At 36.7% G+C, this 17,791-nt stretch overlaps 2 protein-coding genes across 9 annotated transcripts in view; one reads left to right on the top strand and one right to left on the bottom strand.

Annotated features, from left to right (window-relative positions):
• Window positions 1-1,171, top strand: part of gbf1 (golgi brefeldin A resistant guanine nucleotide exchange factor 1) — an 88,360-nt gene extending 87,189 nt beyond the window's left edge. For all 8 annotated transcript variants that reach the window (XM_055170842.2, XM_055170841.2, XM_055170839.2 and 5 more), the window contains 2 exons: window positions 364-528; window positions 867-1,171. In XM_055170842.2, coding sequence (XP_055026817.2) covers window positions 364-528; window positions 867-1,099 — 398 coding nt within the window. In that variant the 3' untranslated portion in view covers window positions 1,100-1,171. The remainder of the gene's footprint in view (window positions 1-363; window positions 529-866) is intronic.
• Window positions 1,172-6,497: 5,326 nt separating this feature from the next.
• macroh2a2 (macroH2A.2 histone) lies at window positions 6,498-17,671 on the bottom strand. Its single transcript, XM_055170848.2, has 10 exons — window positions 17,513-17,671; window positions 14,964-14,998; window positions 14,667-14,848; window positions 14,444-14,550; window positions 12,652-12,843; window positions 10,320-10,427; window positions 10,108-10,207; window positions 9,902-9,991; window positions 8,988-9,162; window positions 6,498-7,146 (listed from the first exon to the last, which is right to left on the bottom strand). Exons 3-10 carry the CDS (start codon window positions 14,836-14,838, stop codon window positions 6,981-6,983), a joined length of 1,110 nt encoding a protein of 369 aa, XP_055026823.1. The 5' UTR covers window positions 14,839-14,848; window positions 14,964-14,998; window positions 17,513-17,671; the 3' UTR covers window positions 6,498-6,980.
• Between the last annotated feature and the right edge of the window lie 120 nt (window positions 17,672-17,791).

Below are 17,791 nucleotides of genomic sequence, written 5' to 3'. Positions count from 1 at the left end.
AAGCTTTTTATTTTTTAGATTTTTTAATTATAAATTTTCATATGTCAAAGAACCCAAATCCAGTCATGGACACGTTGCGGTAATGAAAATTTTCCCCTTAAATGTGGAAAAAACAACAAAATTGGTTTGGATGATGTCATTTGATATCATGTGCAAAATAGTACGTGAAGAGATGTTTGAGAGAGATGTGAACTCTATGCTTCTTATTTTGATACACTTACTTTGCATTTACTTTTTATCAAAATGTTTCATGACACCTCATAAGTCTAATTTCGCGAGAATCACCCATCTTTTGCAAACTAATGAATACTTCGATTTGCAGTAATACAGTAACATAAGTTTGGTCTCTTCATCCTTTCACAGAACAGGTCTGTAATGTTCCTGCGGAGCCCGTCCCACCCCCTATCGCTGTTACGCCAGCCTCTCCCCCCATGCCAGCCCCATCGCCAGTGCCAGCGGCCCCTGCAGAGCCAAACGTCCCTAGCAGACCTACATCACCTCAGGATATACCCACACCTAGTGCCAACGGTGATCAGAAGCTTTATTTAGACGTATGCTTATGATGCTAAACTGTTCTTACCTCAGTTACTGTTGTGAAAAAAATCAAATTTTTACTTATATTAAATTATCTTTATTTTAGCCCGTTTGATGACCATTAATCATGGGGGTGATACATTTTGGAAAAAAATCATCAGAGGCAGGGATATAAAGAGCGAGGGGGGATAATCCCCCCCAAATCACACCCTGGATATATATAAATTGAGCACATTTATATATATATGTATATAATTTTTTTTTTTTAATGATAGGCTTCCTAAATTTATTATGCTTATTGTATTGTTGTCTGCTTAATTTTCTGTTCACAGGAACCGATAGATCATCTCCAGTACCTCCTTCGACACCTCCCGTGGCCACTCCGTCAAAGATGAGTTCTGCAGAAGCCCCGCCCCCTCTCAGTCAGTCTCCACTTATCCTACAGCCCCTCGCCTCACCACTGCAAGTGGGCGTGCCCCCTATGTCTCTGCCAATCATTCTGAACCCTGCTCTTATAGAGGCCACCTCACCTGTACCCCTGCTGCCCCGGCCCACATCCGACTGACCCAGCCGTCAGATAAAAGGCACGAGAGTGTTGTGACGGTTTAAGGAATAAAACCCATCTTATTCCACCGTTCTCCTGTCTGCTTACACGCTCCTTCACACTATTAAATGAAATGAAACAGCAGGACGTGGAATAAGAGAGCGTGAGACAGAGGACATTGATTTGCATGGTTGAAGAAACGCCCAGATCATTTGGACTTTGAACGTACTTCAGTTAGATGTGCTACATAAATAACAATATTTATTCAAACCAGAAAGGTGCCACTGAAATATGAAGGGCAGTTTTATTATTGATGGGATTTGATTTATTTCAGAGTCAATGCTAACAGATTTTAATTTCTTTTTCCTGAGATTTGCTCAGGCGCTGATCACAGAGAATGTCTAATTGGTACCGCATGCAAAGCGGGTTCAGCAAAAGAAACCATAAGAAACTCTTCAATCTTTACAGCTTTTATCACAGTTCAAACTAAATCTAAACTGTACTGTATAAAGAAAATTATTTTTTGAACAATTTACAGGATGTTTCTTTGGCTTTTACATTCGTTTAGCCATAATTGGTCCAAAGAAAGACTGAGTTACAGAGCAGCAGCCACTTGTGCAGACATTTGTTGATTATTCCACACTTGTTCATTTTCAACCGGTTTCTGTTTTCCATGATGAAATCATATAGCAGATTTCTAAATGTCAGGTTTTTATCTTATTTGACTTTTTTATTTGTAAGTTGTCTTAAAGAGAGATCATAGTGTTTCTTATGCTGTTTGCTGTATCAGTCTGGCAGTTCTGGCCTTCCAGAAACGATGGAAGCGATACACCAGCCAAATATCAAAATCACCCCATGATTTACACACCCTCACGCCATCTGAGATGCATATGTACATCGTCTTTCAGACAAACACATTTGAAGTATTTTGGTAAATGTCCTTGCTTTTCAAGCTTTATAACGGGAGAACAAAAGTGCATCCATCCTTTACAGAAGTAATCCACATGGCTCCAAGGGGTTAATATTTGTATAAAAAACTTTATAAACTAGTATAACTAGCTTCCAGTAACGACGCTGTTTTGGACACGATTCACGAGAGATTACCCGCAAAAGTCACTTATTAACCCCTTGTAGCAGTGTGGATTGCTTCTGTGAGGGATTGATGCCCTTTTTTGGGTTTTGAAGTCAGAAGTTGTTCCCTGATTTCTCCAATTATAAAGCTTGGAAGAGCAACGGCATTTGCTGGAATAACTCCGGGTGTGTTCGTTTGAAAGATGATGGACATGTGTGTCTCGCATTGCTTGGGGGTGAGTGAATCAAATGGTAATTTTGATATTTTCCTGGAGTATCTCTTGTTAGTTAAGTCCTGAAACAAAAACAAAACAAACGTAGATCAGTCCGGGCACTTTCAGATGCACACTACAGATGCCCTTCTTTGCAGTAATAATGCATAACCTCTTTATTTATGGTTTATCTCTTAACTATTAACCACTTCATGAACCTGCGAAGTTCATCCTTAAAGTAGCTAAAAAAAATCCCTCATTCCAAATGTAATCGTTTTCAGGCCATCGGCTTGTTTAAGGCAAGACCAGCTTATGTGTTTCACAAGATTAATTACAGTTTAAAGTGCATCTGACAGTGAACAATATGTGATCCTGACAGAAACTACTTGGGTGGGTGGTTTCACCTTTATGGCTCAAGAAACTGTAGATTTTAAGGAATAATATTCTAATTTAATCAAGATCTTCACTGCCTTACTTTAGAGGAAGCAGACTTTAAATGGCACTGACACAAACGTAACACGTGTCAGAAGTGAAACAGACATTGTCTTTTCTTTGTTTGCCTCTTGTTGTACTGCATTCTTAGATACAGTGGGAGCTAAATTTGTAGTCAACAGTTCATTCAATGAAACTTATCGGTGTATATATATACATATATGAATAAAAGTAAATGTACTTTTTACAGTGTAATAAATATATATGGTAAAAATCATACTACTGTGTCCTTGTGTGTTTGCCTCTTATATGGTGGATATAGTGTGTTTTTATGATATTTTTAAAGGAATAGTTTACCTCATACTTTTTATTATTTACCTTTTCATTTAAATCTCGAATTCTTCCTGCCTTATATGAAACAAAAGATATATGGCTGATTGGGTGAATCTTGCGAAATTAGACTTATGAGGTGTCATGAAACATTTTGATAAAAAAATTAAATGCAAATAAGAGCATCAAAATAAGAAGCATGCAGTTACAAACATCTCTTCATGTACTATTTTGCACATGATTTCAAATGACATCATACTAACCAATATTTTTTCTACATTTAAGGGGAAAATTTCCATTACCGCAATTTTCAATGTCCATGACTGGATTTGGGTTCTTTGACACATGGAAATATTTATAATTAAAAAATCTAAAAAATAAAATGCTTCAGTGCATGTTATACTATAAACATTTACAGTAAAGAAACATGTGCTATTTGGTTATCATTGATAAATGTAAAGACAATAATAAGGAATATACATTTTCTCATCCTCCTCAAAATTTTCAATCATTGTTTAAGCCCTCAAGAAACTAACATTTAAAAAAATAGTTGGAAGGGACATAATTGACTGACACTCAAGATGGCTACCACGTGAGCAGTTCTTATTTTTTCTCTCCTGATAAAAGTTGAAATTTTGTTTGTCATAGTACCTTGACAACTTTTTAGTTCTCATAACCGAAACATGAGTTTGTAAATGCATATATTTAATGTAATATGTTGTGGTAATGATAATTTAAAAAAAAATGAAAATCTAAAAAATTTAAATAATTCTATAGGAATTTTTTTAATGCTCTAAAAATAATGGTTAGACTAAGTTCAGACTTTTTAAAAAAATCTGATGCTGGACACCTTTTAAGTCTGAGTTTTGTGAGAATTACCCGATTTTACATTTATGCATTCAGAGGACCCAGGTAAAAATAGTCTACTCGAATGTACTAAGAATATACATCAATGGTGTAAAAGTACTATAAAGTATATTTTTTAAGTATCTGTAGGTTATCTGTGTTTTTCTTTACTACATTTTGAAACATAATATCATACTTTTAAACCCACTACATTTCATATCAAATTTAAAGAGCAACTATCGTCCGATTCACAATTTTACATTTCTTTTGGTGTGTAAGTGTATTAGTACATGTTAACGATATACAAAAGGTACATACCCAAAAGTAAACAATGACGCGAGTTATCGTCTACGGCTGACGTCAGGGGTATTTAGACCAATAATAACGTACAGATTAGCTGGCCAATCAGGGACACAGAGCTTTTCAAATCGATGAGTTTTGTACAAAATCAATGTGTTTGAGAAAAACATATCTGTAGCAAAAATTGTGTGTTATGTGGAAAATAATGTGTTTTTAACCATAAACCACACGAACACATTGTATTATACCAAATACACAAAATAACGTTTTTTTTTTTTTTTTTTGCAACGAAATAGGTGCACTTTAATACCCAATTTTTATAAAAATATGAAATCTATTTACTATATCAATCTAGTTTACTTGAGTATAAATAAGAAAGTACTACATTTTTAAAGTATTAAGGGTAAAAACAACTTGCATTTAAGAAATGTAGAGTGACAAGTACCATTTTATGCGGATGTAAAGCAAAAGTTTGTTAAATAAAAAGTACTTATTATTTATGTATATCAGTGGTGTAAAAGTACTAAGTACATTTGTAGTAGATTGTTACTTTGTACTAAATAAAAGTGTAAAATTTGCTAATTTATAGTATTGACCTACTTCACCAGCACTTTAGTATACTTAAAAAATGTACTAAAATATACTAAATACCATACATGTTTATACATGTATGGACATATATTCTTACACAATTTGTTCGATTTGTATTATTAGGGATGTGCACATGAGGATTTTTTCACATTTTAAACTTATTAAACACAGCGCATATTTTGAATGAAAATATATTTGGCAAAGAAGTTTAAAAGTTGGCTATTTAATCTTTAACATTACATTATTTAATATTTCCATTTATTAATAAAATTAATTTTTTAAATGTTTGTTCATTATTACTCTTAACGAAAAACTCAACTCCAATAAAATAGTAGCTCCAATGACAAACTTGCTTATATTGCTTGTTTATTAATAAAACAAATTCGACAGATGGTATCTGCGTTAAAACACAAACAAATGAAAGATTTAATTGACATAATTTTCATTACTACGAATGCCTATTTCTTCATTATTATTATTAAAACAGAACAACAATAAAAATGTAAAATGACTCTATTAAACAAAAACCAATAGATGATAAACATTTTACCCGCCCTATAACATAAATAAATCTAAGATCCTTAGATTTTTCAAAACAAATGATTGGTTTCCGTTTATTTTATCAATATAAAACTACAATAATATAAAATATGAACAAACTCACCTAAGTTAAGCGAAGAAATCAAACTTGAATTCTCTGTATTATCAAATCTTTCCGACTTTCACATTCACGTAAATTTTGTAAGTGAGGAAATTATTTACAAAAAAATTTACAGATTTTTGTTGTTTTGAAATAAATGGTGTTTCAAAATAGCCCAGTTGAGTACACTTTTAAAGGAAAACTATACCGTTTTTCAATATTTTACTATGTTCTTACCTCAATTTCAATAAATTAATAAATACCTATCTTCAACTTGTGCACTTTTAATCTTTGTACAGTGCGTCGTGTATTAGCATTTAGACTAGCCCCATTCATTCTTATGGCTCAAAACAAAAGTTTTATTTTGTGCCACACTCATGTAACAGTCTTTAAATAGAGAAAACATGGAAGTGTTTGGTGGCTTCTAAATTCATCCCTGTTTGGAGCCATAGGAATGAATGGGGCTAGGCTAAATGCTAACACATTCACGACGAGCTGTACAAAGATTAAGTGCACGCATTGAAAAAAGATAGTTATGTTTTAATTCGTCTAAGTTGAGGTAAGAACATAGTAAAATATTGAAAAACAGTGTAGTTTTCCTTAAAGTACAACAGTTGAGTGACCTATAGAAAGGTAAACATTTTTTATCAGTATCAACTGGGTTCAAATCCACGAGTCTTCTGGCACTCCTAATGCAATGAGTTATACAGGGACACTACTGTACTAAAGGAAAGTGGATAGCGAGTTATGTGCTCTTTCAGAGCTCGCCAGAATATTATGGTGGTCCGCATGACTTGTATTTAAAGTTCTCAGGAGATTTTAGATTGGAATTTGGGACATTTACTTAAACAAAAATCCTTCATTGCTTTCAAATCTCATTATTGGTTGAACATTACAGCAGAATATACAGTACAGTATTGCCCACTTCTACAAGCTAGTAAATAGATGCCAGTTAAGTGACTGTTTTTAGTATTCTGTGAAAGAAAAAAGCTCGAGCTGTGGTGTAAAACATTTTTTTATTTCAAAGCAGAACAAGAAACACTTTCCTCGATAAATCAAAACTTGATAAATCACACATATCTAGCCAAAAACAACGGTCAAAAGTTTAACTCCGAACATGGAATGTAAAACCAAGATCTGTCTAAGGATAACAATGGCAAACAATGATTAAGTCGATCTAATCTAAATGAATGTCTATTCTTTAAAGAACAGTAAAACAGAAATGGTGTACAGTACGTCACAAATATCCTTGTTTAAACACCTTCAAATAATCTGTTTTCGAAAACATATACCTACAACATCTTTCACCAAGCTGCACAACAACCCACTACTGGCCTAGATGCTTTATCTGCTAAAGCTTTTGTCTGCTCAATTCATGGTACCATCAAACAGCGTTGAGGCAAAGAGTCAAACAAAAGCTAAAACAGAAAGGCGTCCAAGGCCGTTACACTTTCAAATATATCAAATCCATGACTGAACATCACTTGCTGTCCATCTTGGCCATCTCCTGCAGGTATATTCCAATACTCTCGCTGTCAAACAACACAAAGTAAATGTTCTTCAGAGACGAGCTGGTTGCTGAGACAAAATGGTTCGAAATGGCCTTCAGTATTAGCTGGGCTGCCGTTTGCTTTGGGAAACCATTTCTGAGGGAAAATGATAGAAGGTGACATCCTTATTTTGATTTCATAGGAACATTGAAACAACCATAGATAATTACTCAAACATTACTTTGCATTAAACAAATTTGTTCAACATGGACACTTTCCACTGTACACCATATTTGGACACGACTGTGGGAGTTTTCCCCCTAGTGGCAGTCATAATGAATTTTCAGTTTAATCGCTAATCCATGCCAACATGGGAGAGAAGCTCATTCTAGTGTAACCGTGGTTTCACACCAGCCGTGTTTGAGGCGTCAAAACCGCGTTGAGTTTGCCGCTTGACTGTGGGTTTACACCAGACGCGAGTTCAACGATTTGCACGAGCAGACTACATACAAAGTCAATGGAAAAGCCCGGGACCAGACGCGTCCTCGCGTGGGGCGATGCGAATGACAGGACATGGGCGGCGCGTCCACCGCCAAAACACGCGCTATTCTCCTAAAACGTGTCTTCGATCAAGTTGAAAATATTCAACTTGAGCGAAAAATTCGCATGACACAAAGTTAAATCCAGAAGTAATCTAGAGCGAGTAACGCGATGCCCTGCATTTGGTGTGTACGTAGCATGAACATTTTGAGTTTACTTGCTTCATTCGCATGTAAAAGCTGCGCGTGAAATTCTAGTCATTAAGACATTTACACAGAAATTCGAGTCATGGGAGGGGCTTCTGCGACTCCGCTCGCTTTGTGTACTCACGTCACTACTAGAGCAAGCTCCTGATTGGTTAACGTGGCGCGTTTTTCCGCCAAAGTTCAAATTTTTCAACTCGCGCGTTTGCCGTGGCAACGCTCAATTAACGCCATTCGCGCAAACTTCACGGAGTCACGTCTACCGCGCCGCACTAAACGCCTTATTCGTGCCGCGAGACCTCCAGAGGCACGTCATTGCGTCTTCACGTTGACTTAACATTGAAATCACTCGCACTTGACACCTTTACTGCGGCAGTCTGAACGCAGCATTATGCTACGTACACACCAAACGCGGGGCATCGCGTTACTCGCTCTAGATTACTTGTGGGATTTAACTTCGTGTCATGCAAATTTTTCGCTCGAGTTGAATATTTACAACTTGGGCGAAGATGCGTTTGAGGCGAATAGCGTGTGTTTTCACAGTAAACGTGCCGTCCATATCGTGTCATTCGCATCGCCCCACGCGAGGACGCGTCCGATCGCGTCCTTGCATTGACTTTGTATGTAATCTACTCGCACAAATCGCCGAACTCGCGTATGGCGTAATCTCACAGTTAGATCCTTCAATCTACAAATTTTCACTATAGTGAAATAAGTAAATGTATACAAATGAAGGAAACAATAAACAGCTATGCCTATATGACAAAGGCCGCTAATATTTTTGAAAAGTATACATTTTAAATAATTTGTAACTTATCAGCATTCAATAGTTTTTAAAGGTTTAACTGTTACTGATAAAGTTAAACAAAGAAGGATTAATAATTTTCACCTCGCATGGGAGATGGGAGAAGACAGGGAAGATGGCGTCGTTAACGGAAGCTAGTTTTATATCATTTAATAAAGTTTAAAATATGAATATTTTTCTATTTTGCTGCTTTAACATTTAACCAAAGCCGCAAAATTCAACTCCTCCTCAGATTTAAGCTGTTGTTCGATAATTTCTCATGCAATGTTTAAAATATAATTTTGTCTATTATTTCAGAGTAGCATCAATAAACTCTCTTTCGCAATGAATTGTGGATAATATCAGCTGTTGGCATGTGCATGGATCTACATTTTTTGTGCATGGGGTACATCATCAGGGTACTTCAAAAACATTGATCTGTTTAGGTCATTGTTGCGATCGTAGCTCACCGTCCGGCGGGTAGCGAGGGGAAGGCCACCGACTTGAGTTTCTTCTCCTCGGCAGCCGAGAGACAGTTCTTGACAGTTTTTTCGAGCTGGTCCTCACACTTCTCTGAGCCCCACTGGGGGACGTGACAGTGGATGATGAAACGTGCTGCCATCCCATTGGCTTGGCTGACTGCCACTGCAGAGCACAGGGAATAAGAAACGCTGGGATCACAACTACATCAGCAAAGAGACTACAATGGGTTTCTTATCTCTTGTTTCACTTTCAAGGTTCCCACACTTTTCACCAATACATTTCCATGACCGTTCTTATTTGTAAATACTGGAGATATCGTAGATGATATCATAACATGTTATCTGAAGATTGCAAGGGGGAGGATACTGTTTGTGTGCATATTTTTGCAACTAATAAAATAACCTGCAGACTGATTTGCACACTTGCTTGCAAAAGCAATGCCTTGCTCATAAGATATTGAAACAGAGGAAAATGGGGAATTATCTTGATTTGGCATATTTTCATGACCTTTCCAACTTTAAAGGGATAGTTTACTCACTCTCATGTTGTTACAAACCTGCATAAATGTATTTTTTCTGATGAACAAGAACGAAGATATTTTGAGGAATGTTTATAACCAAACTGATCATGAGCCCCATTTACTTCCATAGTAAGAAAAAAGAATACTATGGAAGACTTCTTTTATATTTATCAGAACAAAGAAATTTATACAGGTTTGTAACAACATGAGGGTGAGTAAATGATGACAGAATTTTTATTTTTGGTGAACTATCCCTTTAAGACTTGTATTTTTATCAAGGTCATTTCCCACCACTGTGAATGCTGCTAGATCATGCAAACTAAATCAAGTCTGTTTCCTGTCTGCTAGTGTCAAGGGAGGAGCGCGTGCTTGAAAATTCACCTGATGCGACTTCCAAGGGGCCTTGGGATTTCCTCAGCTCCTTAACGGTCTCGAGGAAATCTTTTCCACCTGCCTTCTCGAGGGCATTACCTGTATCAACAGAATACATCAGTTTGAATCATAAATCATCATCATAAAATCTATTTTACAGATAGCACTGCCTGATATTATGTTTAAGCATTGTGTTAGTCTTGTAGACTACTGACCGATTCCCTCTTTCAGATCAATCTCTGCATTCGTGGGATTGATGATTCCCTCCACTTTGATTGATCCGATTTTGCTGATTTCACTCTCTGTAAGGGAAAGCTGATGGACACAAGGTTAATTCTGTACTGTACCATAAATCACTAGTGTATTAGTACTACTGTATTTATATCAGCTGATATACAGTACAACAAAGCTATACAAAGCTGCAGACCTTTTGTCCAAGGAATAAGCTCTTTGCGGAGAGAATAGTGAATCCTTCTCCTGGTCCATCTTCTAATGTTGCGTTGGCGTCTGCTTCTTTGTCATTTTCTGTGCTTTTCTGCAAAACAGTTCTCATTTTCAGAACAAATTCTGTATTACAGCAAAACATGTGTGAAATCCAGACTAAAGTCTCAAAATCTAATGATGAGATCAGGAGCATCAAAATTTGATTTCATTCACTTATTTCACATTGATTTCAATCTTATGACCTTGCTCAGGTGATAATAAACATATCAAGGTTATTTTTCACTGAATGTTCTTTACATTTTGTAGGATGATTTTATGTATAAGATAAAGACTATAGCTGGGTTTTCACAGGCAGCGTCACATTTGTGATCTTAACGCTTTTCCCTGCTATTGACGAGTTAAAAACACTTAAACGTCCACTGATTCAAAAACAGTAAAAGCTGTTGTGACCTTCGTTCTGAATCTGAAGTCCTCATTACCTCAGTTTTTTGCTCAAAATTTTGTATTTTTGAAGAAACCTACCCATATTTGAGAAGTGATAAAAAGAGAACAAATGAAGGTAGAACAAAACATTTTTTCAGTTTTGTTTGTTTGAAAGCTGAGGGTCTGTTTTTTATTTGATATATTGTTTGTTTATAAATGTATAGAAAAAGGGTGCTAAACTATTGTGAAAATCATAAAAAAATGCTGGTGCTGGCTTGCAACTTAAAAAAAATGCTGGTGGGGAAAGAGTTAATATAATTCATTTTAGTTTAACAGCACTAAGGTTTATCAGCTGATACTGTTCTTAGGGCTGTCACAATGATTAAATAATCGTCTCATCGTGATTTTTTGACCTCATCACGATGATTTCAGATCACCGCAATGATTGCATTTCTCTCTAAAAAACACAAGGGGAGCTGCAGCGCCAGTATAAACGAGACAACATAGCCCTTTTCACACAGACATTCCGGAAAATACACAGAAAATCCATCCTGGATTTTTCTGGGATTGTTAGATTTTTTGTTCATTCATTCTGCCATGATTTGCCGGCATCTGCAAGGTCCCAGAAAGACACGTGACCTGTTGAAAGTCCTGCCCTCTCTTCTACGCAGCATCTGAAGTTTGCATATTATTTATTATTTCTCTCTCGTGTGCATTTTTGTTTATGATAAGACTATAAAGGAGCATGTGACGCGCCGTTCTATGCTGGTGAATGATCTCTGCTTTAGAGTGGATGTTTGAGGAGCTCCCTGATCTCTGCTTTAATACAGTTTTCAGACATTTCTCATGTTGATTGTTTATATGCATTTAAAAACCCGCATTTTGAGGAGCTGAACTATATATCTTGTTGGGATGACGCGCTGGCATTTTTGTTTATTATAAGCTCAAATGAGCACATGACGTGATATTCTTTATGCTGCTGAATGATCACCGTTTTAGCGCAGTAAGTGACGAGCTAACTTACCTGATATCTGCTTCAGTCCAGTTTGCTGACATTTCTCATCGTAAATGTTGTAAATCCCTCATTTTAAAGAGTTGAACCAACTTCATGTTGCCATGACACACACCGACTACGGCACATGCGTCATTGTTTATGCGTCTCATTTCTTGATAACTGCTTCAATCTGCCTGCGACATTTCTCATGGTGAATGTTTATATGCATGTTATTTCTTGTTTTAAGGAGCTGAACCATAACTTTTGTTGTGATGACGCGCGTCCTCCCTACGACACACGCATTACGGTATTGTTTCGGCTTCTTGTTCACACAGAGGGTTTTCCAAGTACCTTACTAGGTCCTCTTTCCGGCAATAATCCCAGAAGATTTACGGGACGTGTTTGTGTTCACACAGACGCTTGTCTGGCAATTTTACAGGTATTTTCTAGGACCAAAGGTCTGTGTGAATGGTGTTTCTTTAATGGTGCTCCTTGACTGACAGTGTAACGCGATACATTGCAAAGAAAAACTGCATTTAAAGAAATGCTGCAAAACTTTGATAAGTAGTATGAATTGCCAAGTAAAACAAACATTTCCAAAACAGCTCATTCAAATTAAGGGATTTTTTTTTGTTTTTTAAAAGATATATTCATTAAATAATTACGTTTAAATATGTGTTATGTGTATTAATATTTACTGCCAGGTAAACCTTGCAAAATATTTAATTTAAATAATCACAACAATATGTGAAAATTATTTCACAAACAAACAACAAATCTATGAGAATTAAACGTCAAAGCCCTAAAACAGACCATTAATTGTCCTAATCGTCACAATTTATTAGGCAATTAACCGTCAGCCAAATTTCATAATCGTGATAGCCCTAACTGTCCTTACTTTGGGCTTGCGGCCTGGTTTTCCTTTGCTCTTTCTGTTGGGTTTCTTGATGGCCTTCATCCGACTCGCCCTCTTCTCTGGAACGGCCACCTGAGTCTCCACCTTCACCCGGCCTCCTCTCTTCTTGGAGAGCAGCTCAGGATGGATGCGAGGCAGAACTCCACCGTTTGATATGGTCACCCCTCTGAGCAGCTGATTAGTAACATGTTATAACAAACTGCTTTTAAAAATACTGCTATAAGCAGAGCCAGGCACAAAGGATTATCAATTCAACTATTAAATCTCTGTATGTGGATGAGTTTAGTAGCACAACTAGTATAGGTTTGAACTACTAATGAAAAGGTGCCAAATCCAAAGCTGGATACATCAAGAGTATTGCAGGTTTGATTTCGTTTATTTCTTAAAAGGAACATTTCACACAGCTTTTTTAAGATGTCACATAAATCTTTGGTGTCCCCAGAGTACATATGTGAAGTTTTAGCTCAAAATACCAGATCGATAATGTAACATATCATGTTAAAATTGCCACTTTGTAGGTGTGAGCAAAAATGTGCAGTTTTTGGGTGTGTCTTTTTAAAGCTCACGTAACACACGCTGTTTCTGCATTTCTGATATTAATCTGGAGTACCTATGGAGTAGTATGACATCCTTTATATCTCTGAAGAGGCTTTAGTTTAATCAGATTTATAAAAGAAAGATTAGCTTTACCGAATCTTTCCGATAACGTCCGAAAAAATGCAGAAGGAGGAGTTATAACACGGGAGGAGCGAGTACGAGTCATACAACACTATACAACACTGTTTTAACTTATGATTCACTACATGTTCGTGTCATTTATATAATATACACGCGCCTATTTCCAACATAAGACAGAAGTCTTACTTACCACGTGTAACTCGTCATGACCCGGTTCTGAAAATCCACCGCATCAAACACACACGCAAAACTCCGCTGCTAATCCGGATAATAAACTATATCCATTGTTTCCATAAGGCTGGATGTCTTCTCCTTACATCCAAAAACACACTTCTTGTTGTGCCATTGTTGACTTTTGAAATTAAACAAAGCTGAGTGGCGTGATAAGCTGTTAGCAGCTCTAGCGTCTCCCGCTGATTGACGGCTGGGCGGGGTTTTTCGGGGGAAGTTTTCCGGCGGAAGCCCATATAAAGAAGTGATACGTATCGAAAACCCCTGAAACGTCAGTTAGAACCGTAATCGAAAAAAATTAGCCGAAACTTGTACGAACCCTGGCGAAGTGCATTCGGCACAGAAATACTCTGAAACACGCCCAACTGCATTTTTGACACTTTGCCTACGTTTAGCATGAGGAAACAACTCTATAACTGTGTTAATAAGTCAGAATGCTTGAAATACCATTAAACCCCCCCTTTAATGCAAAGGTGCAGATTAAGGTGTTTTATTATCCCCTTCTGACATCACAAGAGGAGCCAAATTTCAATGACCTATTTTTTCACCACTGGGGACCCAATTATAGCACTTAAACAAGGAAAAGGTCAAAATTTTATGATTTGTTCTCTTTAATAAACTTTATTTAAAACTGATGTGTGTATATTTTAGCGTCCTCTAGTGGTGATATTGCGAATTGCAACCAACGTCTCAGTCCACTGCTCACCCCTCTCTTTCGAAACACAGAGAGGCTAATGTAGCCTCCACATGACAAACATGTTATTCCCATTGTGCCCTTTAGCAAAAACCTGTGCCAAAGTGTACGGCATGTAAACATATTTTTATATGCCAAATCTTTGGTCTATTTAGACATGTCATTCATTACCTGATTGAGTTCTTCGTCATTGGCCACTGCCAGCTTGATGTGTCTTGGAGTGATTCTTCCCTTCTTGTTGTCTCTTGCTGCATTTCCAGCCAACTCCAAAATCTCAGCTACAGAAACATCAGTGGTGATGCAACAGTCGACAACATTTTAGGAATGATAGAAGCAGACCGGTCCTAACAGGAAAACTGTCTGTGGTGGAGGATTGTGTTTTTTAAGCCCTTACCTGCTAAGTACTCAATGACAGCTGCCATGTACACAGGTGCACCCATGCCAATGCGATACTTATGGGTTCCTGTGCGCAGATAACGCATCATTCTCCCGACAGGAAAAATAACTCCTGCCCGGGCAGAGCGAGACAGCTTGGTGGTCTTCTTCTTTCCTCCTCTGGCTGACATCCTGCCTTTGCTGTAAAAAAATAAACATATGCTCTGTTATCATCTTTTGATCCAAACGGCCGTCCATACGACAACACACAATGAATAGATGCATCCGCTGCAAGAGTAAATGACAGTGGACCCACCTCCTCTAAACTCACAGTGCCACTGGATGGAGTACCTACAGTGAAATAAAAAATAAAATGCATTATGATCTCTGAACGTGAACTCAGATAACTTTGCTTCAAACGGATAAAGATCAAAGGCAACCCTACTAATACAAATGCATTTGATATACACTGAATGCAATATAGCTTTGGATTAATGCAGGGTTTCCCAAAACTGGGGTTCGTAAACCCCTGGTGGTTCACGAGGGAATTGCAGGGGTTTATGAATCGCTAAAAACAAATAATTAAACTAAATCATAAAATGAAAAAAATATATATTCTAAAAGAAAAAATCTAAATAAAACACTTACAGACACAACTTATGTCATGTGACCATTACACAACCCTATATTAGAAAATGGGTCAGCACAGTGGTTCAGTGGGTAGCACTGTTGCTTCACAGCAAGAAGGTTCTGGGTTTGAATCCCGGCTAGGTCAGGTGACCTTTCTTTGTGGAGTTTGCATGTTCTCCCTGTGGCACCGTGGGTTTACATTGATTCTTCCCATAGGCCAAAAACATGCATGTAAGGAAAATTAGACACACCAAATAGACCCTCCTCCAACCTATTTATGGATTAACTGGTTTACGGATTTACTAGTTCCTTTCATGAATATAGCCATAGAAACTATATCAGAAAACTGAGGAGCTCATGCAAAAAGGGACAAATATGTATGTACCAATAAAAGACAATTACTAGATGAAGGTCCAATGACCTTTAATAATAAAAATAATTATTTCAATACTACTGATAAAAACTTTGAAACTAATAAAAAATCTATGTTATTGAAGTTAAATATTTTTCATATTTAAATTAGGGCTGTCAAAAGATTAATCGCATCCAAAATAAAAGTTTGTGTTTACATAACATATGTGTGTGTGGTGTGTATAATTATTATTTATATATAAAAACACACACAGTCATGTATATATTTAAGAAAAATTGGTTATATTTATATATAAAATATTTATATTTCTATATAATAAAAAATATATAAATGTATTTACAGTATATAAATGCAAATATATCTTAAATATACACATGAATGTGTTTGTATTTATATATACATAATATTTACACACACCACACACACATGTTTTGTAAACACAAACTTTTATTTTGGATGCGATTAATCGCGATTAATCTTTTGCCATCCCTAAATATATCTATAAATTTTAAATGTCAGGAGGCACTTCAAGTAAAATAATTCAAATCAATTATTTAGGTCAAGGGGGTTTGATGAATAAAGTTTGAAAACACCTGGATTAATCAATCAAATGCATAAATTTAAATCTCACAAAATTTGTATGTTTTAGGTCACATTTCATAGCAAAACTGATGACAATAATTTATGTAGTGTACTATATTAATAAAAAAAAAAAAAAAAAAAAAAAATATATATATATATATATATATATATATATATATATATATATAAATGTATAATTAATAAATCTGTACATGCATGGAAACTACATTAATATTTATTAATTTAGCAGACGTCTTTATTCAACTTTTATTTACTTATTTTTCGCATTCATTTTATTAATATTCTCTAATTGGCTCGGGAAAGTTCCTAATAGTCATGAAAATAATGCAAAACAATTTAAATCGTTTAAAAACAAGCTGTTTATGTAAAATACAATGCATTTTCATAACACATGAAACATGTTATTGACAAATTTACATAAATATACAAAAATATATAAATGATCACTTCTGGGTCTAGATTCTTTCTTATTCATTTTTTATGAAACCAACCCAATTACAATTTTGAGCAATAATCCCCTGTTAACTAAAGTCATAAAAATCATATAATTTCTGGTTGAAAGTGGAAGGCAGAGGGTCCACACAGCCTGCAGCGACCCCACAGAGATATCCACTATTAAATACGCGAGGCATGTTTGACAAACAGCAGCATGTTTAATAATAACACAGCGCCATCCCTCCCCCTCCCCACAAAAAGTTTCGTCAAATATATGAAAATATTTCCCGAGTGACCAGCAGCAGCACATGAACAGCATTATATTCACCCCTCAGGATGCGGTACGTGCGCGCGAGGCCATCACCCAATAATCCTGCATGCACGCGCACAGATAAAAGCACTCGCCTTAACTTCACAGCATTTGCTTTCAAATGCAAACTCAAGCCGAAAGTGGTTGCTAAATAAAGGTTTGCTTGAGCACAAATGTCCTATTCTTGCTTTTAAACAGCGCTCCTCCCACCCCAACTCACCCCCATTTTGTTTTCCCTCCGCTGCGTTTATATACTGTACACACTCACAGAGCAACAGCCGATCTGCATCGCAAGCGAGGGATGAGAGGCGACGCGACACAATTCAACGTTGCCATTATAATTGATAAACCCGTCTGATGTGCGAGCGAGCGCTGTTTTGCGTCGGTTTTATAACGGGAGCGATCTGGTTTGTTCGCGCGCGTCGCGTGCGGCGTACGCGGGGGCTCGAGCTAATCATCAGGAAGTATTAGCATGCTTCGCGAGCGCAAAATACGAAACATCAACTCACAATACCTGTTTGTCCTCTATAAATGCGTCATGTACGAAATAAATCTGTCTTCAGACAGGCAAAAGGAAGAGTTCCTGGTGTTATTCCTATTCTCCGTCCTTGTGTGCTGAGCCTCTGCTGTTCCTAAAAAAAAATAGAGAGCAAGGAAAAACTACAGCATTCAGTACCACCGTACTGTCGATGGAGGCAGGCTTTAGACCAAAAAAGAAGAAGAAAAAAACCCCACAATAAATCCGCTCAGTAACATTTGATAGATGCATCATCCAAAATATTATATATGTACA

The sequence above is a fragment of the Misgurnus anguillicaudatus genome, chromosome 11 (genome assembly GCF_027580225.2).
Source record: "Misgurnus anguillicaudatus chromosome 11, ASM2758022v2, whole genome shotgun sequence".
NCBI classification, from domain to species: Eukaryota; Metazoa; Chordata; class Actinopteri; order Cypriniformes; family Cobitidae; genus Misgurnus; species Misgurnus anguillicaudatus.
Note: the sequence above shows the minus strand (reverse complement) of the source record. Positions and strands in the feature narration are given on the sequence as shown.